The 24,351-nt window shown below is 42.7% G+C and overlaps 1 protein-coding gene across 1 annotated transcript in view; it reads right to left on the reverse strand.

Annotated features, from left to right (window-relative positions):
• The window catches only part of pdzd2 (PDZ domain containing 2), a 100,398-nt gene that overhangs the window by 26,185 nt on the left and 49,862 nt on the right, over positions 1-24,351 (reverse strand). The window contains exons 5-14 of the mRNA XM_086313120.1: positions 23,375-23,870; positions 21,824-21,969; positions 21,589-21,721; positions 19,432-19,575; positions 18,438-18,537; positions 18,218-18,360; positions 17,824-17,943; positions 6,207-6,321; positions 6,027-6,100; positions 758-980 (exon numbers count right to left, since the gene is read on the reverse strand). Coding sequence (XP_086169246.1) covers positions 758-980; positions 6,027-6,100; positions 6,207-6,321; positions 17,824-17,943; positions 18,218-18,360; positions 18,438-18,537; positions 19,432-19,575; positions 21,589-21,721; positions 21,824-21,969; positions 23,375-23,870 — 1,694 coding nt within the window. The remainder of the gene's footprint in view (positions 1-757; positions 981-6,026; positions 6,101-6,206; positions 6,322-17,823; positions 17,944-18,217; positions 18,361-18,437; positions 18,538-19,431; positions 19,576-21,588; positions 21,722-21,823; positions 21,970-23,374; positions 23,871-24,351) is intronic.

Genomic DNA, 24,351 nt, shown 5'->3' on the forward strand with positions numbered 1-24,351 from the left:
CACACAGACACACACAGAGACGCACACACACACACAGACACACACACAGACACACACACAGACACACGCAGAGACACGCAGACACACGCAGAGACGCACAGACACACACACACAGATACACACAGACACACGGAGACACGCACAGACACACACACGCAGACACACGCAGAGACGCACACACACACACAGACACGCACACAGACACACGCAGAGACGCACACACACACACAGACACACACACACACACACAGACACACACACAGACACACACAGAGACACACAGACACACGCACAGACACACACACACAGACACACACGCAGACACACGCAGAGACGCACACACACACACAGACACACACACACACACACACAGACACACACACAGACACACACACAGACACGCAGACACACACAGAGACGCACACACACACACAGAGACACACACACAGACACACACACAGAGACACACACACACACAGACACACACAGAGACACACAGACACACGCACAGACACACACACACAGACACACACGCAGACACACGCAGAGACGCACACACACACACAGACACACACACACACACACACAGACACACACACAGACACACACACAGACACGCAGACACACACAGAGACACACACACACACACACAGACACACACACAGACACACACACAGAGACACACCATCTCAGTGGTAATAAGAAAATCATCCAGTGACACCTGAACTGGTTCCTGGGTTCAGTCACACCAGCTCACCTTTATTAAGTGTAACTTCCATGACAATGCAGTCCTTCGGACCTGGGCCAGGGCCTCTGCGTTCATCAGCTTCGTTGAAGCCTGATGGGACTGGTGTACTTCCACTGGTATGAGAGTTGGGTGAAGTGGAACGGCTGAGGAGGGTGGGGGTGGGACATGGTGTCAGGCTGGGGCTGCGCAGCCGTGTTCTAATGGTCAGCGTTACAACGCCTTTCTTAAGTTGCTGTTAATGAAGATGAAAGTGGAAATAAAAACGTCTTTAGTGACTGTGCTGAGTGTTTTCTGTTTGCGGACGTCAGCACCAGAAATTCAGTCTATGGTCTCGCCCTTCAGCTGTCCTCGTCAGTGTCAATGTCAACATGATGGGGACAAAATATGAAACAACACATCCAAAACTTACAATACATTTATGTGACATTTGTGTCATTTAGTGAAAGACAAACAGAACTGTCAGCAAGCAATGCAAAGGTTTAAACCTACAGCACCGAAACAATACATCAGCGTTTAAGAGATGACTGACATATTAATCAGCTTTTAGCTTTTGTCAGACACATTTCAGAAAATGCTGACACAACACTGAAAGGTTCACACTGTCTCCTTTAAGCTTTAACTGTTTAGTTGTTTGACAGCTGACTAATAAGTGGTTTAATATCAGGCGAGGCCTGCTCCGTTATTATTTCATGACAAATGCAGCAGACATAATATCAAAAGTTAACAGTGCTGAATTGTATTTTATAGCTTTTCACTATGAATTTGAATACAAAGCTCAACTGGATGCAGCTGCCAGACGGCCGTCTGTAGGCTGAAAACCAATCAGAGAACTTAAGGATACTTTAGAAGTGGTCAAATCAATAATCTGATATGTCCCCCCCCCACCCCCGACCCCTCACCCATGTCCCTCCATTTGCTGCCCTCCTCCCCAATGTTCCCTCTAATTTTTCATGTGTCTGAGCGAACACACAAACTCCCTGAGCGTCCCCTTGGACCACTGTGAGCAACAGCAGACGTGTGCACTGTGGTCACGCCAGCATCCAATCATCCAAGTTACATGTTTATTAAAATAATCAAATTACAGCATTTACATTTATGTTAGACGACTTTTAATTAACTGCTTTAGCCCACTTACAATGAAAATGTAAAAAATCTTGTTCATGACCTGTGTAGCATGTTAACACTATTGGAAGGAAAAATAACTTGAACTCCAATTTTGAAAACACAACTTTCTTTTTTATTTTTTTTTGCTCTGACTTGTATTATGAGTCTGTGGTCTGGGAGAGAGTCTGTAACTCTCTGTCTGCAAAATACAGTAAATAATGACCAATGTTGGGCAATTAATTATATAGTTACTTCTTCAAAAAAGTAACTGAGTAATGCAAACAACAAAGTTTTTTGCAGCTGTTTACCTAAAAATGCAGCCAAGGCATTTTTTAAACAAACATTTCAAACTATTTACAGAACAATCAGCTGTTCTGCATCAAATCTGATGCCACACAAATTATTTGTGCCGCTCCAAAAAATAATTTCTGTCCACTATGAGATGAAGGAGAACAACAGCCTGATACCTGCAGGCCTGACAGCAGCAGATGTGTCACTGCTGTAACACCTGTAACACTCAGCAGTCGCCTCATTGTTCTGACACACACAAAACTATTGACTACACTACACACTAACTACACACTAACTACACAAGATTTGCACTAAACGTCGCAAATCTCTCACATCTCAAACACGCCGTCACTTCTAAAACTTCCCCCCGTTTCTTAACAACTAAATGCCATGTTTTGATTGGTCCACATGGTACATTTTTCGACCAATAGGAAAGGCTGGGAGTTTTGGTTTTGTTTTTGCTCAGATGCTTTCGAGCGTTTTCCTTATAAAACGCCGTTTTTACCTGCAGTAAATATAAACAACGACAGTATTCAGGAAGAAAATCAAACATTGCAGATATTTTTATCATAACTCTGGTTTTACGTGGCCGATCAACACAATTTAAAAACTGGTATAAAGTCCACACTTTGTCCGTCAGTTGTTCTGTCTGTCCTGCTCACATCTCCAATGGTTGTCCACGTTGTCATTAACGTGGCTTCACTCCACATCAGCCGCTTTGCTAAAACACCGGTGTCGGCACATAAGGACGCTGTCACAGCCTGTCAACCACGTTGATCAGCTGCGTATATACGAATGTGAATCGCATCATTGGCTGGACTGTGGGATAAGGTGGCATCGTTCTGATCCCATACGGGAGCAGCCAGTCACTGACTAACATGCAGAACAGGATTGTTAAAGTTTTAATGTTAATTTCAGTTCAGGTTAGTTTTCTTTTTTGTGCGCAGAGACCTGCCAGCAGTGCGCAATTGCGCATGCGCGCAGCTTAGAGGGAACATTGCTCCTCCCCCTCTCTCCCTGTGTGTCCCTCACTCACCCCCCCCCCCCCTCGATGTCCCTTGTCCCCTCCTTGCCCCCCCCTCACTCACCCATGCCACTCACTCCCCCGTTGGGAGTCCCCCCTCCTTCCCTTGGGGTGTAAAAACACACCCCTTACACTGGGTTGATGGCACTTTCTTCTTTTTGACTTGGATTGTTGGCTATTGGTAATTTTCTCAGTATTATTGTAGAGTCTATATTTTATAATACGAAGCACACTGAGGTCACTGTTTTGATTTACGTAAAACTGAATTGAATGAATTTCACCTTCTTTTGATGGCTTTCGTTGGTAAACCTAAAAATATAAAAACTGTATATAGATGGATAAAAATTTACAGACACCTTGAATATTACGATGTTAACATGTTTAAGATGTTATTTCTGAGACTGGTGGAATTTCATTTCTCATTGGTTTGCTGTTTGCTGGGTTGGTACCTGTTCACTGATTTATGAGCACGCCATTCAGTTTTTCTGTTGGGCTGCAACTTAACATTTATTCTTTAGATTTCCTTGAACTCTTACAGTTTTTACCGAATGCCTAAACACTAACTGTGAATCCTGTAGCACAATTTCTAAAACTAGTCAGACGTATAGCAAAACCACTCACTGAGTGTGCAAAACTAAAAGCACAAAAACTGCTTTGCACTCAGTTTGCAATTTTGTAACACACACTTTGCAAGACTGTAGGCACAATTCACTGCACAACACTCAATTTCCAAATTTCCAACACACTCCTAGCAAAAGTATACACATGTATGGCTATCATTAACACTAATTTGCCAACTGTCTGGCACACTTTCACATGTGAAAACTTTCTTAGATAATTCGTTCACTTTGCAATCAGCCTAAGCACTATAATCCAGGTAAGCTGTGTGTGCGGAGTACAATGGAGGGAGCAGAAAGAGTGAGAAGTAGAGGAGGCCGAGGAAGAGGACGTGGAGGTGAAGAAGTAGGATGAAGAGGACGACAAGGACAAGGAGGAGCAAGAGGAAGACGAGGAGGGGGCAGAGGAAGCATGTTCACTGCAGACCACGTAACCCATATAGTCATTATGGCGATTGCAAATAATCCTATACTTGGAAATAAACACTTGTGTTTGTTTTGATGTGTGTGAATAAACAGCAGTACTTGAAGTTTGGATCCCTCCATGCTTACGGATCTATGACAGAAGTATGAGCTCAAACTGACATAGCCTACCTTGTGCACAGGGAAGGCAAACGCCAGATGTGTTTTGTATTCATACCATCGGTGTGCAGTTGGCGCATTGTGTGCTTAGTAGATGATGGCTTGTGTGTACTGTTTGATACGGAAACACCATTTTTACAAAGGTGTGAAGAGTTAATCTAGCTGTGTTTGCTTTTGCAAGAGAACTACAATGTTTTGATGATTGGGTGACAGGTTGTTTTATTTGTGTGTAGAGTTTTGCTAAATTAGCCAATAGTTACATAACATGTGCTTAAGCAATCAGAAAAAACTGTAAGTTATGCAGAGGTCTTGGCCGACCCATCATTTCTTTATAAGATAAGATAAGATAACCTTTATTAGTCCCACACGTGGGAAATTTGTTAGGATACTAGCATATGAGGCCAGACTTTCAACTAATTTTTATTTTAAAGTGCTTTTGAGGCTTTATGAAGGTGTTCCAGGTGCTCTTTGAGAGTTTTTAAATCATTTTAAATCATTTCTGTCCAAACAAATGTTTTGTCACACTCAGTTTTAACGTTGCCAGCTAAAGTTTATTAGACCAGCGTTAACAGAAGCATGTGCGTGAGTGTGGAACTTATCAGCTGTGCTGGGATGATGTCTTTGGAAATGTGGACCAGGACTGAGAAAACAAACTAACAAAGGTGCATCCTGACAACAGGAAACAGCCAAAGAAATGTCAAGACTACAAGGGGAATTCCATAAATTTAGGATTTTCCTACTTGATATTCACTTTTGTTGTTCTGCTGAACAACAATTTCTTTCACAGAGGACAGTGTATGCTCTCACAGTGACCCCCAAATAAAAGGTGTAATATTGTGATGTCAGAGTTTCACGAACGCAGCTCTGTGCTGAAGACGGGCCTGTTCTGACCTGTCAGCTCATTCCATCAACTACAGAACAGCTACACTCTTTTATAAATACAACACCATGTCACAAAGTCTGCAAATGTCAAAAATCAACCGTTTTAGTAACACATTACATACTTTTAAAAATGGGGTTTTAACGATAATCTAAAAATCAGACAAATCTTTTGTTTGTAACTTTATAAGAGGACAAAACACATCAATGAGATTCACTACAGACAGGTTTTACAGACAGGCAGAGAGAGGGGCTCCTTATTATCATTAAGGGACAATGTCATGCAAATGAAGCACAGCAGCCTAACAACATGCACTAAAATAAGAAAAAGCAAAAATCCCTCATTTAAACTTTGTTGTAAAGTTTGGGAAAATGCAGAGGAGGTTTTTTATAATAGTGTTCTTTGTCAATGACTCCTGCACTTTTAACAAATGTGAGCGAGTTAAAGTCACAGCGACAGGGCAGAGGACATTTGGGACGGGGTTTGAACGTCATTGTTCACCTGCTCTACTCACAGTCGCTTCGCTTCTGCTTTCGCTCACAGTATCCCACAGTAACACTCGGGTATCTAGTCATTTTGAAGTTGTACACCACGATAACTGTGTACAGAAGCAATCTACAAAAACTGCAATAGTTCAAGCAGATTACAGCATAATGTCAGCAGCTGGATACAGACGTCAGTGGCATTGGTGTAATTACTCTCACCACCATCAGGAGGAGACAACAGTTCAAATTTAACATTCTTTACATTGTTGATGAAATATAAACGCTGAAAGCCAACCTTGAAGATTTGGATGGCCTGTTGGTGTGTGAGTCCTTGCAGAGACTCTCCGTTCACCTCCAGAATCTCGTCTCCTGTGTGGGGAGGCATAAAATCACCGTTAGTAGGTAATGATCTCTGCCAGGTGCTGTCAAGCTTTTCCTTCCAAGTCAGTAACACAGAATGAACAGGAAGTAATACCCTCCTTCAGCCGTCCATCAGCTGCCGCAGCACCGTGGGGGAATATTGTCCTGACAAAGATGCCCATCTGACCACGTGCTGAGTCCTGCCCACCAACAATACTGAACCCAAGGCCCTGTGGGAGTTGGAGTCAGGCAGAACAGCAGGAACCAAGGGTTCAGTGTTATCATCACAGCTTTTAGTAGTGACACATGACAGCGCACATTTAGATGTATCGCCATGCATAGGTTTCTTTTCTCCTTACATAGATATCAAGGTCGGTAGAAGTTCCTACCAGATATATTGAAAGTTGCAGTGAAAACATCATTAACAAAGTAAAGTGTGAATGTAAAATGTTTCAGTTGATAACAATGATGTAACACAGGTCAGAGGTCAGTCTCTACTACAGGATGACAGTCGACTGCACAATGTGGGTTTACTTTGAAAAGCTTATGGAAGTAAACACAGTCAGAAGATCCTGCAGCCACATACTGCAAAGGGCCTTTGTGACAAAGCACTGCTTATGGTTTTGGCTGCGGGCTAAACCCTGCCACCTGCTGTCCAGCCACAGGAAGACTTCACAACTCCACAAGCGAGTACGGAACAGAAGGGTTGAAAGTGAAGTCCACCAAACAGAGAGCAGTAGGCCTGACAGCACTGTTGTATCAGAATCAGAATCAGAATCAGAATACTTTATTGATCCCTGGGGGAAATTATTTTTTGTTACAGTGCTCCATTTTAAACCAACATTAAGACAAGACAGACAATACGCTAACTAAGAATAGTACAATATATACATATATATACATACATACATACATAAGTCACTCATAAATAAATAGTTGGAAAAGAAACATGTGTAGTTGTAGCAGCAAACAGTGTGTTAAGTGGATGCGTTGTACAGGGAGATGGCCACAGGCAGGAATGATTTCCTGTGTCGTTCAGTGGTGCTTTTCGGTAATCTCAGTCTCTCACTGAACGAGCTCCTGTGACTGACCAACATGTCATGGAGTGGGTGGGAGGTGTTATCCAACATTGTCTTTATCTTGGACAGCATCCGCCTCTCCGACACCACCTTGAGGGAGTCCAGCTCCATCCCCACAACATTGCTGGCCTTACGGATCAGTTTATTAAGTCTGTTGGCATCTGCGACCCTCAGCCTGCTCCCCCAGCATGCAACAGCATAGAAGATCGCACTGGCCACAACAGACTCATAGAAAATCCTCAGCATTTTCTGGCAGATGTTGAAGGACCTCAGTCGCCTCAAAAAATAGAGACGACTCTGGCCCTTCCTGTAAAGTGCTGTGGTGTTTTTAGCCCAGTCCAGTTTATTGTCAATGTGTACTCCAAGGTATTTATAGTCCTCCACAATGTCAACACTGACCCCCTGGATTGAAACAGGGGTCAAGTGTTTCCTGGTCTTCCTGAAGTCCACGATCAGTTCCTTGGTCTTTGCCACGTTGAGCTGCAGATGATTCTGCTCACACCACGTGACAAAGGAGTCGACCACAGCCCGGGACTCTGTCTCATCATCCCTGCTGATGCATCCAACCACCGCAGAGTCATCAGGAAACTTCTGAAGATGGAGGTCTCTGTGCAGTGGCTGAAGTCTGTGGTGTAGAGGGTGAAGAGGAAGGGGGAGAGGACAGTCCCCTGTGGTGCCCCTGTGTTGCTGATCACCTTGTCAGACACACACTGTGGGAGACGTACATATTGTGGTCTTCCTGTCAGGTAATCAACAATCCAGGACACCAGAGAAGCATCCACCTGCATCGCTGCTAACTTATCACCCAGGAGGGTCGGCCTGATGGTGTTGAAAGCACTGGAAAAGTCAAAAAACATGACCCTCACAGTGCTCGCCGGCTGGTCCAGATGGGTGTAGACACGATTGAGCAGGTAGATGATGGCGTCCTCTGTTCCGAGACGAGGTGTGGGTATGGGTGTGACTCTACTGTAGACGCGTCAAGCTACTAGATCAGTTTCACCAGCCCTGCCTCATATGAATTGGTACAACAGTGTCTCTAAGGTAAATGTACTTTTGCAAGCCTGCTGCAGTCTAAGATGGTCTGGATTTGCATGTGCATGCCTGTCCTCTTGGACAATGATAGCCTCTCGGTCCAAGAGGACAGCAAAAAGAAGACACTAACCCCAAGTTGCTCTCCGATGCATCCATGGGAGTGTGAATGTGTGTGACTGTTAGCTAGGAAGCACTGAAAAGCATCGAAGAAAATGCTTGTGTGAATGGGTGAATGTGGCATGTTGTACAATGTGCTTTGAGTGCTCTGGGGGCATAGACAAGAGATGTGTAAGAATCAGACAATCCAGCAACAACCAGAGAACCACAAAGGGCTTAAATACAAAGAGGGCCAACAAGGGAAGTTGAAACACACAGGGAACACCACTGGGAGGGAGACGGGCAGGAAGCAATACACTAAACACAGGACGTTAGACTTTCAAAGTAAAACAGGATGAACACGGGGAACAGAGACAGAACTAAACATACATGATAGACATGATAGACACAGGGAAAAAACTAATGACATGATTATTGATTTTAGGAAGTCCTCTTATAGCTCATCACCCACTATCATTAAAACTGCCGATGTTGGGATCGTTGAGAGTTATAAATATCTAGGTGTGGTACTTGACCATAAACTGTGTTTTGAATCTCATGCTGATGCCACTACTAAAAAAGTTCAAAGACTGTTCTTTTTAAGGAAAATAAGATCTTTTAATGTCTCATCTCAGATATTGTCCTTGTTTTATAGAAGTTTTATCGAATCTGTGATGTCCTTTTGTATCGCTGCCTGGTTTGGTAACCTGACGGTGAAGAACAAGAATCGGTTGGGACTTCTGGTAAAAACTGCTAGCGAAATTTCAGGGCGCTGGCAAGATGAACTTTTGGCCATTTACAATAGAAATGTGCTTAGAAAGGCTCATTCTATTATTAATTGTGTGAACCATCCACTTCACAGTGAGTTTGAGTTGTTGCCTTCCGGCCGCCGTTATAGAGTACCTGTGAGGACTCCAGGTCTCTTTTATCCCTACTGCGTCTTGTCTCCTTAATGGCAAATAATTGTCCTTGAACTTTCTATCATTATTATTGTTATTATTATTTTATAGTATTGTTCTGTTTATTGTTATCCTCCTGCTGCTAAACTAATTTCTCCATGTGGGACAATAAAGAAATTGAATTGAATTGGGAGGCACAAACAGCAACAGACTAAATGAACAAGAACTCACAACCAGAAATACAAATGATTAAAGCAGGAAGAATGAGGAAACTAAACAATGCTAAATGAGAACATAGGAAACCTAGAAACATGGGTCACAGACCCAGGACCATGACACAGGCTGGAACTGTATTTTTGTGTCCTTTGTTTGTACTTTAGGAGATTTGTAGTAAAAATAACACATTTTGGCATCAACGTAAAGAACAGCAGATGTAAAATGTAAACGTGAGGTCAGAGTTTAAATGTGAAATGATATTAGAATGTGATATTTACAGTCCCCATATGCCAGTATCATGTCCTAAATGTTGCCAATACCAACAAAGGCAGCAGAATGTATATCGTACAGCTATAACACGTAGTTTTAAACGACTGCTAATGACAGTCTGACAGTACACAGTTCCTGGGGTACAAGGTTTCTGTCAGTTTTCAACCAATAAATGATGAACCTTCAAGACCTTGGTGGATGTCAGTCAAATTTGAATGGATTGTTAACATGACAAGTAAAGAAATGGACTGGCACTTACAGTTTCTAGTGTTTCTGAAAGCTGATCTGTTATCAGCTTTCAAAATGCTGACACGTTCTCCAGCTGCACTTAAAAACTCACTTTAGTTGTTAGCGCAGTTCAGTTTCTCCAAGCTGTAACCGTGACAGCCTTTCTTCATTCAACGTGAGCGATCTGTGACACGACACATGATCAATGCTCAGCATCTAAAGCTTCATCCAGCTAACTGTTACACTGTAAACCTGGAGAAGTCAGCAGAACTTAAAACACCTGAGGTCACCGACTGCCTGAAGTTTTTTTTAAACTGATGAACTTAAAAGTAGAATTTTGTTTGACCCCCCCGTTTAATCAGAATGAATGTTTTACCCAGAATATTATATCCCATATAAATGTTGCCTCTCAGGATCAACAGAAAAACATTCTCAGAGATTGAGGGATATCTTCCTAAATGTATATGGCATGGGAAGAAATCTAGACAAAAGATACAGATTTTACAACTGCCTACAGATGAGGGGGGCAGGCGCTTCATACCCTTCTATATTATTACTGGGCTTGCCACGCACAAATAATCTCAGGGTGGTTCCTTTCTATACCAAGGCGAGCCACCAGTAGATACTTGGTGCTGTGACCCTCTTTCGCCTCTGTCTTTTATCTATTGGTCTGGCTGACCTTCCTCTTGGTGTCAGAAATCATTTTATTTTGATGCCTACATTTAAGGTTTGGCATGATATTGCTGCCCACATGGGAAGAAGAGGTTTCTCTAGTGCACTGCAGCCTCTAATTAGGAATAAAGCTTTCCCTCCAGGTATTGGCATTAGTATATTTGATGACTGCTCGAAGTTCAGCTTAGTGCAGAAGCATGGTCCAAACCTTTTAGATCTGCCAAGAAATTGTTTTCCTGTAACCGACTCCAGGAAAGCCGTTACAGATTCGTACACAGACTGCAGCGTACGCCAGAGTTTCTAAATAAAATTCATCCTCAGATTTCTCCTCTTTGTGTAAAGTGCAATACGGATGTGGGGACTTACTACCATTGCATATGGCAATGTCCTTTAGATTTTGGAAAAACATTGCTATAGAGCTTCGCTCAATCTTTCAGCAGACGATCCCACTGAACCCTGTGCTGTTCATTCTGGGTCTGTCTATAGAAGGGCTCTCTGTGTCTTCTGTGCAGATGCTTTCGTTAGGTAAACTTTTACATTTAGCGAGGCGATGTGTACTGTTTCAATGGATTCAGAGACGGCGCCTCACTGTTACACAATGGTACAGAGAAACGTTCAAGGTGCTGCCAATGGAGCGCCTTAGTGCCATCATAAATTGTGATGCTAAAGTGATGCTAAAATAAACAATATGCTAAAGCATATAGTTAGGGCTGGACCAGGTGACCCTGAATCCTCCCTTAGTTATGCTGCAATAGACGTAGGCTGCCGGGGGATTCCCATGATGCATTGAGCAGAGGTGGGACCAAGTCATTGTTTTGCAAGTCTCAAGTAAGTCTCAAGTCTTTATCCTCAAGTCTCAAATCAAGTCTCAAGTAATGTCAGGCAAGTCAGAGTCGAGTCTCAAGTCACTGGTGTAAAAGTCCGAGTCAAGTCACAAGTCTGAAACTTTGAATTTCAAGTCCTTTCATTCAAAAAAACGAAAAAAAGCATGTTGCAGTTATATGCTAAATGTAAATATTAGACCATGTAATTTTAAAATCTGTGTTTTTCTCAACACATGACAAAATAGTGAACTTAGAAAATATACACAAATTGTGAAATTGCACCTCTTTAAAATGCAGCTCAATTAAACCTAGCTCCAAGAATAATTTTCACCGACAGTTCTGAGATAAGCTGCATGTTATTCTTGGATGCGGTTGTAGGACCGGCTTTAAAATCGCATGACAAAAATATCATACACATTAAAAAAAACTGCATCACCAACGTAGCCTGGACAACATTTGCTAGTTAGATGAAGTCAGCTATCTCATCGTAGCATATTTATATGCATATTTATAATCATACGGTTCTTGGAGTGAGTGCATACACTCATGAAGTTTAGTAACTTCCGGTCACTGCAACAAGCCCAGGTACAGTTTACCGACGGATGGGTGCAGGACCTTGAAATGCACCGTGTAGAACGAAAGACCATCGTACGTATCATAAGTTTACCAGTCTCACAAATCGTCGTCATAAATACACATTCCTTAACCGTTTATTAATAGGACCTTTGAGCTCAACGGTAATTAATTAGTAGTAGAAATAATTTCTGGTAGCATCACAGAAATGTAGCAGTGACAATAATACTGTATGCTGTAATCGTACTGGACAATTAGTGATACAAACCTGTTTTATCCTGTGAATAAAAGTATATGTTTTTGTCAATGTATCATAATAACAGAAGCGAAACGCAATATTGTGTCAGGACAATTCACTATTTATGCACAATAAACAAAGGAGCATAGCGCGACAATTTCTGTTCAGTGCCAGACTTGCTTGTAACCTATATCACCAATTATGTTAAGAAAAATGACGCATTAACTACAACAGCAGACTGACCTTCGTGTAAATGCTTGGAGCAGACTAACCTGTGAGCTGGAGTGTTCTGGGACGTTATATTTGATCTTAGAATGGCTGCAATCCAGTCGCCTCTTTGTTACTTCGGAAACATGGCTCGAACAATTTCTCTTCAACGACGTAATCCGATAACAACCGATCTCTTTACCCGTCGGCTTCCCGTGGCTGTCATGTGACCGGCTATTGCAGTTAATGATACAACAGCTTCTTGCTATTTTTGTGTTTCTTTTTATCGCTGTATAACTGATTTCAATTGAAAGTCTGTGTGCGCTAGTACCTCTTGCCACGAGTTCCCAGAATCCTTTGCGGTTCTACCCGTGAATGACGTCACATTTTCAATCTCTATATAATATGCATGTTAAATTTTATATTTGGGGTAAAATATCAAGTCTTTTCAAGTAAACCGGTTCAAGTCCAATTCAAGTCCCAGGTCATTGGTGTAAAAGTCCAAGTCAAGTCACAAGTCTTAGAACATTTTTTCAAGTCAAGTCTAAAGTCATAAAATTAATGACTCGAGTCTGACTCGAGTCCAAGTCATGTGACTCGAGTCCACACCTCTGGCATTGAGTTTTTCCTTTCCAGTCACCTTTCTCACTCACTATGTATTAACAGACCTCTCTGCATTGAATCATATCTGTTAATAATCTCTGTCTCTCTTCCACAGCATGTCTTTATCCTGTCTTCCTTCTCTCACCCCAACCAATCACAGCAAATGGCCCCGCCCCTCCCTGAGCCTGGTTCTGCTGGAGGTTTCTTCCTGTTAAAAGGGAGTTTTTCCTTCCCACTGTCGCCAAAGTGCTGCTCATAGGGGGTCATATGATTGTTGGGTTTTTCTCTGTATCTATGAAGCGCCTTGAGGCGACTTTTGTTGTGATTTGGCGCTATATAAATAAAACTGAATTGAATTGAATTGAATTGATGCATTCTGTAGGATATGGCGGCCTTTGCTTGATCACCTACCTCGTGACCTTGCTGTGCTATTACATAAAGGGGATCACATTTTGTTTTTAAACACAATAATTAATGTCTTTATTCACTTTTTTTCTCTCCCCTTTTTCTTTCTTTTTTCTTTCCCTTGACTTGAAATGTGGAATGCTGTACATATTCTGAGCCAGACATGTACATCTATAACTCATGTACCTGTATTTGTTTAGTTCTTCTCTTCTTATTATTTCTATTTGGCTGTGCTGATTTGTTGCTGTTTGTATTGTTCCAAAAAAATCAATAAATCATCGTTAAAAAAATAATGTTGAAGTTTATCAGAACTTCAATATTTTGATCAGTACCTTCTTGGTTAACATTGATACTCAAATCAGAAATGTTTTGTAGTCCAGCTATTACTTAACATAAATAAGAAAATGAAATAAAAAAAAAAAAAAACAGAAAACACCTCGTCTGGACTCTGTAGGGTTCTAGTAGTAGTCTGTTTGACATTTTTCCAAGAGGCTGATAACAAGTCCAAAACAAGAATTCTAGCTTTCAAAAGGCTGCTTAATATTTCCCTGAACAAAAACACTGCGACATTGTTTCAGAAAGAGAAGAACTCAGCATTTGCTCTGAATGAGCAGCAAGATATTCCTCCAATAAATTTCAGCCATTTCTCTACATGATCAAACCACTTTCTCTTTGCTTTAACCAGCTCATGTCACTTCCCTAACAATTACTGAGCTTTTTTCATTAGTTCAGATTTTTTCTTTAGCTCCTTCATCTTAAATGTAAAAGATTAGACACTGTTATCTCCATATACAACGGAGAGCACTGCAGTAAAAACAAACTGTATGTATGTCAGACTAAACACACTGTCTACAGTTTAACATCTTAGCAGTCTGCCTCAGTTACCATGGTGAACTCAGTCAGCTGTTAGCTTATTAGCTGTTAGCTTACGGTGTCACTGAGTGAGAACTACTTTGCTTGTCACTAAAATGACTTGAAAAACAGAAATTTAAATAAAATAAGGACACTCACCGTGATCTAACAATGCTGTAACATGAATGAATGCAGAGTAATGTATGGACAGTGTTTCTACGCTTTCAATAAGATTTCAATCACATTTCAAAGGCAACAACTGCAGACAAGTAGATGCACCTCCACATCTGAGAGGAAATTAGCTCACTAATTAGAAACAAGAAATAAAAGATAAAAACCTAAATAATTATTTAAGTTTTTCAAATATCATCTTTATGTTTCATAAAGATGTGAAAGCAAACAAAAAACAACAACAATAATAATAACTGCAGGAAAATCTAAGTTTAAGAACCTGGGAGCAACTAATAAAAGACACAGAAATGTTACTTTTACCCCACTGTCTTAGATTAATTCAGGTATTAGATCAGACTAAAGACATATTATATGTTTGAGGACAAACGGACCCTGGGCGCAAAAGCTATTTGAGCTAGCTCTGAGACTGAGACATTTGTTATGTACATGTTTGCAGTGCCGGGAGGAGCTGCATCACCACCCACAGCTTTAGAAAGATGGACACTGAAGATTTTATTCTGAGCTGATTATAAATCAATGACCTAATCGCTGTTTCCGTCCTATACTGATGACTGAATCACCGTCAAAGTGCTCATGTTAAGTACACAAAGCAGCAAACTAATATCTAATTGTGATTTTATCCTGTGCATAAACTTCCACAAACCAGTTTGCTCCGAGTCAGAAACACATCCATCGTTTGTTGATGAAAATCTGCCAGAGAGCAGGTTAAGGTTTCAGTTACACTGGTAACTGACTCAGAGTTCAGGTCTCTTTCTGGAACAGTAAATCTGAGTTTCCTACATTTGGAACAGGACCCTGTACTATCTGGTTTATCCTGGTAACCTCAGGGTTAACCCTGGGTCTTCTCTAAGAAGAAGCTGATTTACTTCTTATTGGGATAAATCACCACGGTAACTTGTGCAGATTAGAGGTCAACACATAGAAAATCCCTCAGACCTCTCTGCAGGAGAATAGGAGGGTTTAAAGTTTTTAATTAGTGTCTGATGTCTTTGTTTTAATTGATAAACTTCAGCAATAAATATAATGTTTTTATATTTAATGCTTTTAAATCCTGAGACAGTACTCTGCAGCTAAGAGAAGAAAAACTAAAACTGTTGGGAACTGGGTTACTACGCAGCGAAAGGGTTACATGAAAGGATGCGGGACCTCTGGAGTCTTTGATACCCAACATCCAGACTGACGGTGAAACAAAGAGTAGCTCCGTGTTCCAGCCTTCCATAGAAGGAACTGCTAATCCCAACTAATGAGGTACAACACAAGTGCTACAGCAAAGGGGAACCAGGGCTTCAGGTCAGGGGGAGATGTCATCACTGTCACCTGTATTGGGTACCAAGCCCATGAGAGGTGCATTGAGTGCAAGAGAAGCTGACCTGGTGAAGCTGGAAAACTAGACCACAGTCAGGGAGGGTCCAGGTTTCTGACTACCAAGACTACGTGAAGTCCCCTCTGAAGGTCTACAAGAAGAAGTGAATGCAACATTACAGGCAGTCCTTACTGGGATCATCAGGGAAGCCAACAAGCTGATCTACAGCACAGCAGCAGGGATCACAAAGATGTTTGGCTTTAAGACGAACAGCAGCAAGGAGCAGTGCCCTCCATGGAGAAGGAGACTCGAGCTAATCTAGAATGAAGTTAGCCAATTATCAGAGCTGCAGAAAGGTGTGATAAAGAAAGCGACGCCTAAGAAGTACAGCAGGCTGTCCATACCCGAGGCCTTGAAAACTGCCAAGTAAATGCTCACAGCCTTAGACAGCAGCTTGAAGAGGTACACCAGAGAGTTACAATATGAGAACAGCCTCACATGAACTGGAGCCAGAGCAGACAGGAGAAGGATGCAACCCATAACAGCAATGCTCAGTGGCCACTGGATCTAAGAGCAGATCAAACCTCCCTGAACAAGATCCAGTGACCATCACAGTGGTCCATCCAAGAACGGGCCTCCAGTATGAAGAGTTGCACAGCTCCAGGCCCTGACATGGTTCACGCCTGCTGGTTGAAGTTGTCTGGCAGCACTCATATGAAAGAGAAGGGTGACACACCAGCTACTGATAGACAGAACAGTCGCCTGGGACTGTAAGACCAGACTGACCAACCCGTGCACTACCTGGACTGACTACAAGAGAGCCAGTAACTCAATGCCCCACACATGGATCCTGGAATGCTGAGAACTATACAAGATCAACAGGACCCTAAGAGCCTTCATCAGGAACTCAATGGGGATGTGGCGCACAACACTAGAGGCCAACTTCAAGCTCATATTTCACCACTAAGTGCGGGAGCTACCAAGGAGATGCTCTGTCCCCACTGCTGTTCTGCATAGGCCTGACCCCCCTCAGTGAGATCATCAACAAAACTGTCTACAGATACTGACTACGGAACGCAGCAGCTGTCAGCCACCTCCTGTACATGGATGACATCAAGCTGTATGCCAGGAGTGAACGAGACATCGATTCACTGATCCACACCACCAGGATATACAGCAATGACATCGGGATGTCATTCGGACTGGAGAAGTGTAGTCAGATGATATCAAAGAGAGGGAAGGTAGTCAGAACTGAGAGGATCAACATTGCATACATCGAGGGCAGCTACAAGTACCTGGGGACCCTACAGGTAAGTAGGAAAACCGAAGAGGCCACGAAGAGGTCACTAAGAAAGCTGCAATCACCAAATACTTATACTTATATAAAGTAAGGCAAGTCCCGAGGAGTCCACTGAATGGTAAGAACCAGATAGAGGCGAACAGCATCTACTATTATAACCTGCTGGGATAATAAGCTGGCTAAAGGAGGAGACAGAAACCACTGGCATCTAGACAAGGAAGGTCTTTACTATGCATGGAGGGCTTCACACCAACTCCAGCACCCTGAAGCTGTACCTGAGAGAGAGGAGAAGCAACCATCATGGACAAGCCAAACTGGCCAAACTGGCCAAACTGGCCAACACGTCAAACATTCAAACAGGCAAAGATACTGCACAGCAGGACGCTCCCAGGCCTCTGGTAGAGGGCCGAGCTTGAAGGATAGACCGCCCGCAGGCGCGAGAGGGGAATTAATAAATATATATGTTTGTGTGTGTGTGTTCTACTTTGTATAGTCTACATATTTTCTTCATCTGTCTTTTATAACATTATTGTTGTTCGTCTATGCTGCATCTATCCGTCTCTGTCCGCTCTGCTTCGGCTGTGCCAACTGTGGGAGCCCTTTCATTACTTACATCATTAAGAAGAAAGACAGCACAAGCAGATGCTAACAAATCATGTAAGGACACATTAACAGCAGAGAGATGGGTCTTTTCAGAGGCTCAAAGCTTTATTCATGTACACATGCCAAATGAGTGCACTTACCTTGCCCTGACCTTTCATTAATACTATACTGGAGATAATGGATGGCTGGGCCAGTCGCCATGGAGATTCCACTTGAACAGTGCTCAGGGAGCGAGCTGATTTCTTAATGATCTGATATTCCTGGAAATTGAATGAAGCAAAACAAAGTCTGACAAATAAATTTCCAAACAGTTATTTACATAGTGATGAGACCTTTCACTCAGTCTCTGACATAATTTGCATTTTCACACGTTAGGAAAATACCTTTTTTCCTGTTACACGTTACAGGTCTATGTTAATGTATATCTAGCTACACAACATTAAGAGGCTATCATTCTGATTTATTTTTCTCAGGTAAGCGCTCATGCCATTTTTCATCTAACACTGGGAGAAAGAACCTGCGACACTGACTGACCTGTCTCACTCCAGACGGGTCCAGCTGTTGAGGCAGGGAGTGTTTACGTCGGCCGGGCTTCTCCACCATTTCAAAGGAGCTCGTCCCATTAGCCACAAACAGCTCATCATCCTCACCCACTGATTCCAGGCGAGTGCTCCCTCCTAGGTCGAGAGAAACATTTAAAATCTTGTTGTTGTTGTTGTTGTTACTGAGCAGTGTGTTTCTGTGAAACACTAACCCTGGGGTCGGCTGCACAGCTTCGTGGCTGTGGGGCCGCAGCAGGATCTTTGGGCTGTTTCCTCCTGACTTTGCTCTTCCAATTTCTCCAGGCTATCAACCTGCAAGGACACGCACACGCTCTTTGTAAGCAGCTATGAACATCTGACACTCCTTTGGCACCTACCAAGGAACACACAACAAATATTTGTTCAGACAGTAAAATACATTTTACTGATCTGCCAAAAAACTAAAGCTATTTCTGTGTTTCTGTTATTAGACTGTGGGACAGTAACACTCGACGCTCTAACACTTCAGTTCAAAGCTTTAACACTGTAAAGTGCAGCCGTCACCACAGATATTAAAAGCAGCACCGAGCGCACTCGCTGCGTGCTAAATCACCAGATTAATGATTTTTCTGCGACACTAATTTCATCTTTTTTGCAGCAGTGTTTAAGTTTACTGTTATATTTGGGGTTTCACTTCTGATTCTCAGGGTCCTGATTTAATTCAGTTCAATTTTGACTCAGACAGAAATATTATAATTATGATCGTGTATCTTGGACATGTGCTGTCGAAAGAACCTCTCTAAACCACAGCTGTCAAACTCCAGTCCTCGAGGGCCGCTGTTCTGAAACGTTTCCATCTGCTGCAACACACCTGAATACAATTAGCAGGTCATTAGCACGACTCAGTAGAACTGCCTGCGTGCTGAGGTGAAAGCCCTGACCCTACATACAAGTGTTGGGAGAAATTATATCCTGTTCATTCACTCATGAGCTGCTGTAACATTTGACTCTGGTAGCATTGACTACTGGAGTCACTACTAACTGACTCAGTGACATTCAAATTCATTTATAAGTTTCAAATCGTGTCTTCCTGGATGTTGGTTGATATTCTCCCTCACAGTGAAAATAAAACTACCATAAAACTTTTTATTCTAAGTGAGCAAACTTTCAAATTCAGCAAGAGGTCAAAAAACGATTTGTCTCACTTTACATATTATCTGTTTGTACCATGTAGGACTTGTGCAGACTGGTGCTACTGTTGGAAGTCTTGGTGTGAGCAGCCTGGGACAGGGATGAAGTGGAGCTGCAGGTGCTGACAAGGTCTGGCAGACTGGCGGATGGAAAAGGATCAAAGCCTACATCTGAATCCTCCTGCAAGGACAACAATGGATGTGTACATGCAAACCTTATTTTTTACAAAGCCTTCAAAAATGCAGCCTACTACTGTCATACTAGTTTAAGGAGCTTGCAAAGAAAAGCATCTGGACTTCTTTAAGTTGCTTGAAGACGTTTCACCTCTCACATCTGAGAAGCTTCTTCAGGATCATTAGGGGGTCCATGTCCCTCTTGGGGGGGGACACTCCCACAGGGCTTAAATCTGGGACCCCGAAATTTCCTTTTCCCTTTCGGATTTCCTTACCTGGATGATTGAGCATGTATCAAGACATTTTAACCCACTTTGGCAAGGACTGCCTAAGCTAGTACATAAGTACAAACAAACAGCACGTAGGATGGCTGATTTCCTCCAGAAATGGAGGATCGTGTGCCTGGCGGGACTGTCGATCGAGGACGCTGAAGATATCTACCTATTTGGAACCATGATAACAGGGTTCTTGCTGATCGGAGCTGGCTTGGCCCTGATTTATTGGAGAATTAAGAAAGCGGAACCAGCTGTTCAAACCCCCACAAGGCTGCCCGCTGGGATTGAAACGATGGGACGAGGTGCGGCTTCTCAGAAAGGGCTCACTGAATGCAGCATGGTTAAGAGCTTGGAGGCGCTTACAGCCGCAGTGAATACTCAGAATAACACCTCTGAGCGTATGTTGGATTACATCAGGGAAGAATCCACTCGGAACAACATCTCTGGGCGGAAGCTGGATTACATCGCGGATCAGTTGGCTGCGGTCGTGAGGTCTCAGAATCTGCTATGTGAGCGAAAGACTGAAAAGACCATGGAATTGAAGGTAAATAACACCATGGAGAAACTCGCAGCTATTAACGGGAGATTGAGAGATCAGTGTCGGAGTGTTAAAAACAGCTTGAAATTCTCCCGAGTTGTTTGCAAAAGAAAAATTACCATCATAATGCGGCTACCCCTTCGGCGCCAGCTGTGGGCTCAAGGCCGGAGCCGAACAACACCACCCTGATAACGACTGTGTTTAGTCTGTTCTTCCCATTCCCTACAAGGCCACCTGGGTTGGCTGGAAGACTGTTTACTTAGCCTGGCAGGGCGAAGGACACTGTCTCAGCTGAACTATGGACACGCACACACATACATATACACTGATAAGCACTCACTCATCCCCCCTCCCCTTCCAATGCCTTCGATGCTTGTAGCCTCCTGGGAACACGAGGCGGGTCTGTGCCCGTGCAGTGGCAGGATGGCTGCTGTGTTGCCTGGGATTACTCCTTATCCCTTACCCAACCCTGTTGCTGGTCACGTGCTCTATAATGTTGTGCTGTGGACATTTATGTGCTTTCTGTGCAGAGGAGTTTTTTTGTTTCCTGTTCTCACGCTGTCCTCTATAGCCCAGCATGAGCAGAGGTCTCTTTTTTTTCCTCTTGTACTTTCCCATTGTAGTGTATATTTCAGTGTTTTTTTCTGTAATGCAACCGTTCTCTGACTTGTATCCCCGTGTGATGTCTGTGTTCTAATCGCTCTAATAGGATATTATGGTCGACAGTATCGAACGCTGCACTGAGGTCTAGCAGGACAAGCACAGAGATGAGTCCACTGTCAGAGGCCATAAGAAGATCATTTGTAACCTTCACTAAAGCTGTTTCTGTGCTGTGATGAGCTCTGAAACCTGACTGAAACTCTTCAAATAAACCTCTGCAGATGATCTGTTAGCTGTTTGACAACTACTCTTTCAAGGATGTTTGATATGAAAGGAAGGTTGGAGATTGGCCTATAATTAGCTAAGACTGCTGGGTCTAGAGATGCTTTTTGAGTAAAGGTTTAACTACAGCCAGCTTGAAGGCCTGTGGCACATAGCTGATTATTAGAGATAGGTTGATCATATTTAAGATTGAAGAATTAATTAGTTACTTTAGTCTCAGTTTCACGTTTTGCCTTTTAATTATGTTATGGTTCTAGCCTCAATAAATGGCTCACTTTCTGTTCAAACTCACTCATGCCTCCAGTGTCTGTGTTTGTGCACTTACCCTACTGGCAACCACCAACTGGACCAGACCTGTAGCAGAGCGGAGGATATCAACAGCCTCCTGATGAGTAAGACCCACCAAAGACTGATTATTAATCATCAGTAACTCATCACCAGCATGAAGACGCCCATCCCTGTAAAACAGACACACACACACACACAGAAGGGGGTTGGAGAGAGGTCAACAAATATAAACTAAACCATGTATTTTATACATTTTTCCTTCCTAACTTCACCTGTAAATGGCGCCTCCCTCCTCTATATGTGTAATGATGATGCCATGAGGGGAACGCTTGGAGCCACGCCCCCCTGTGATCTTTATGCCAAGGCCCTCCTGACCCTTCACCATGTGCATTTTCCAGATGTGGTTGGTATCTCTGGGCTACAAAAAAACACATGAAAAAACAAACAACTTATCACACAGAGTCAGATATAAATGTTACTACATACTAGATATATTATCAGTAATGTGCAAAAACATGAATTATGTAGAAAACAGAAGCAAAAATAAGCTAGCTACACACATTTTGCATGATATACAGGAATGACATACCAGTTGTTTCTCACAACACTGACCTACATGTTAAACCGCTATCCCATTACTCTCTTGCTTTCCTTGGAAATCTTTAATTAAACATGGACTAACTTACATGGACCGGCTGGTCATATGCAATCATGTGGTTAAGGTCCATTGAGGCACTGTTGATAAATCACCAAAAAAGCACCAGCTCTTCCCCTGCAAACGACTATATTTTCTGCCCTGCTGGTTGGTTGCTCCACATTGACAATGCACAGTGGCTTGCAAAAGTATTCGTCCCCCTTGAACTTTTCCACATTTTGTCCCATTACAGCCACAAACATGAATCAATGTTATTGGACTTCCACATGAAAGACCAACACAAAGTGGTGCACACGTGAGAAGTGGAACGAAAATCATACATGATTCCAAACATTTTTTTACACATAAATAACTGAAAAGTGGGGTGTGCGTAATTATTCAGCCCCCTGAGTCAATACTTTGTAGAACCAGCTTTTGCTGCAGTTCCAGCTGCCAGTCTTTTAGGGTCTGTCTCTGCCAGCTTTGCACATCTACAGACTGAAATCTTTGCCCATTCTTCTTTGCAAACAGCTCCAGCTCAGTCAGATTAGATGGACAGCGTTTGTGAACAGCAGTTTTCAGATCTTGCCACAGATTCAGACTCTGTGTGCCTTCCAGAGTGTTCTGGCATATGCACACATCCTCAGGCCATGAGAGGTCATACCTTCCCTTCCTGATTTATGGTACAGGAGGATTGTATCTGTATCTCTTTTAGTATAAGAGCCTTTTGTTTAGGTGGACCGCTGGACTCCTAGTACCAGCTTTTTAAGGAGGCGTTCACAGGGCCATATCTTGATATACACACATACACACAGATGGTACTCTTTGTTCACATGTATGCCTGTGTAAGACGTCATATGTTAATGAACCTATGCATATTCATGTAACCACGATAAAGAGCAGTGCTATGGGGGAGCTGACTGAGAGTGGCTGGGGTTTGAGCGGCAGGAACAGCGCTCGTCTCAGGCGTCTCCCTCGTGCACGAGGTCACACAAAGAGCTCGGGTGACTTTCGTTTTGCTGTTGCCATTGGAGTACAATTGTCTTGGCGTTCCAGCAATGGGTTTATGCTAGATGAACCTATCAACAGCTGCACCACAGTAGATTGTATTTGCTTCTCATTGAAACAGTTACTGAGTAAAACACGTTGGAAGCTTCTAACAGACGAGCATTGATCCGATTTGTCTCACCTGGCATAAATATTCACTGCAGGAAGAATCCATTTTGAACTCTAGCAGCTGACTGTAACACCTTAGCGGCTGGGGGGCAGCCTCGCCACCGTGTTGACGCTGGGGAGCAGCTCTGAGCTGAGAACAGTGGTCCGGGCTTTCCTTAGAAGGTGTGGGGAGGATGTGAGCTGAGTTATCTGGAGGACTAGTTTCTATATTCCCAGGATGAGAACTGTAGTCATGATAAGACCTCCGGACTTCTGAACTCGTACGCTGCCTGTCCTCTTGGTTGAAGGATGAGCGTGATATCACTCCAAATTTACGTGTGCGTCTGTAATTTGCAGAGCTGTCGGAGGACTCAGATGTGCTGTGACGCTGGTCTTCACAGTTGTCACTGGTGAGTGGGATACAAACACTTTCAGCTGCCTCGCAGGGAGGAAGAGGAGCCTTTCGCTTGACTCGCCGCAGCAGTATCAGGTAAATACAGCCTCCATTCCAGCACTGGTCAGTCAGGTAACTGTGAATAAGGCAAAGAAAAGATGAAATAAGATAAAGGTGTCATAAAATAAAGGCAGAACTATTTTAGGAGTACAGTCTTTGCACTTAGGTCAGTATTTCTACACTTTTCTACAATAAAATGCTTGATTTGTGTTTATATTCGTTGAAATATAGTAATGTGCATAAGTTTCAAAACACCAGCTCTCACACCGACACGCCTTCCTGTGAATCATTCAAACATAAAAAGGCTCCTGACTCAAGGAATGGACCAGTGTTTGTCTACACAGAGCAGACAAATTAATAACAACTATTTTAAATTGTTTTAAATCTTTGTTACAAGCACTTGTCACAAACACACATAACTGGTTGACATTTGTTTAGTTCATTTTATGCAAAATGCCAAAGATAACAGTTTGACAGTTTGGCATGAAATAGTATTTTTGAATTAGGAAAAGAAATCCATCAAAGACCTGACAGATGCATCTGACCCTTTAGTTTAT

The sequence above is a fragment of the Aulonocara sp. 'chitande type north' Nkhata Bay genome, linkage group LG12 (assembly GCF_057382095.1).
Source record: "Aulonocara sp. 'chitande type north' Nkhata Bay isolate Kocher_YH1m ecotype deep benthic linkage group LG12, A_spYH_male_GT1.1, whole genome shotgun sequence".
Lineage (NCBI taxonomy): Eukaryota > Metazoa > Chordata > Actinopteri > Cichliformes > Cichlidae > Aulonocara > Aulonocara sp. 'chitande type north' Nkhata Bay.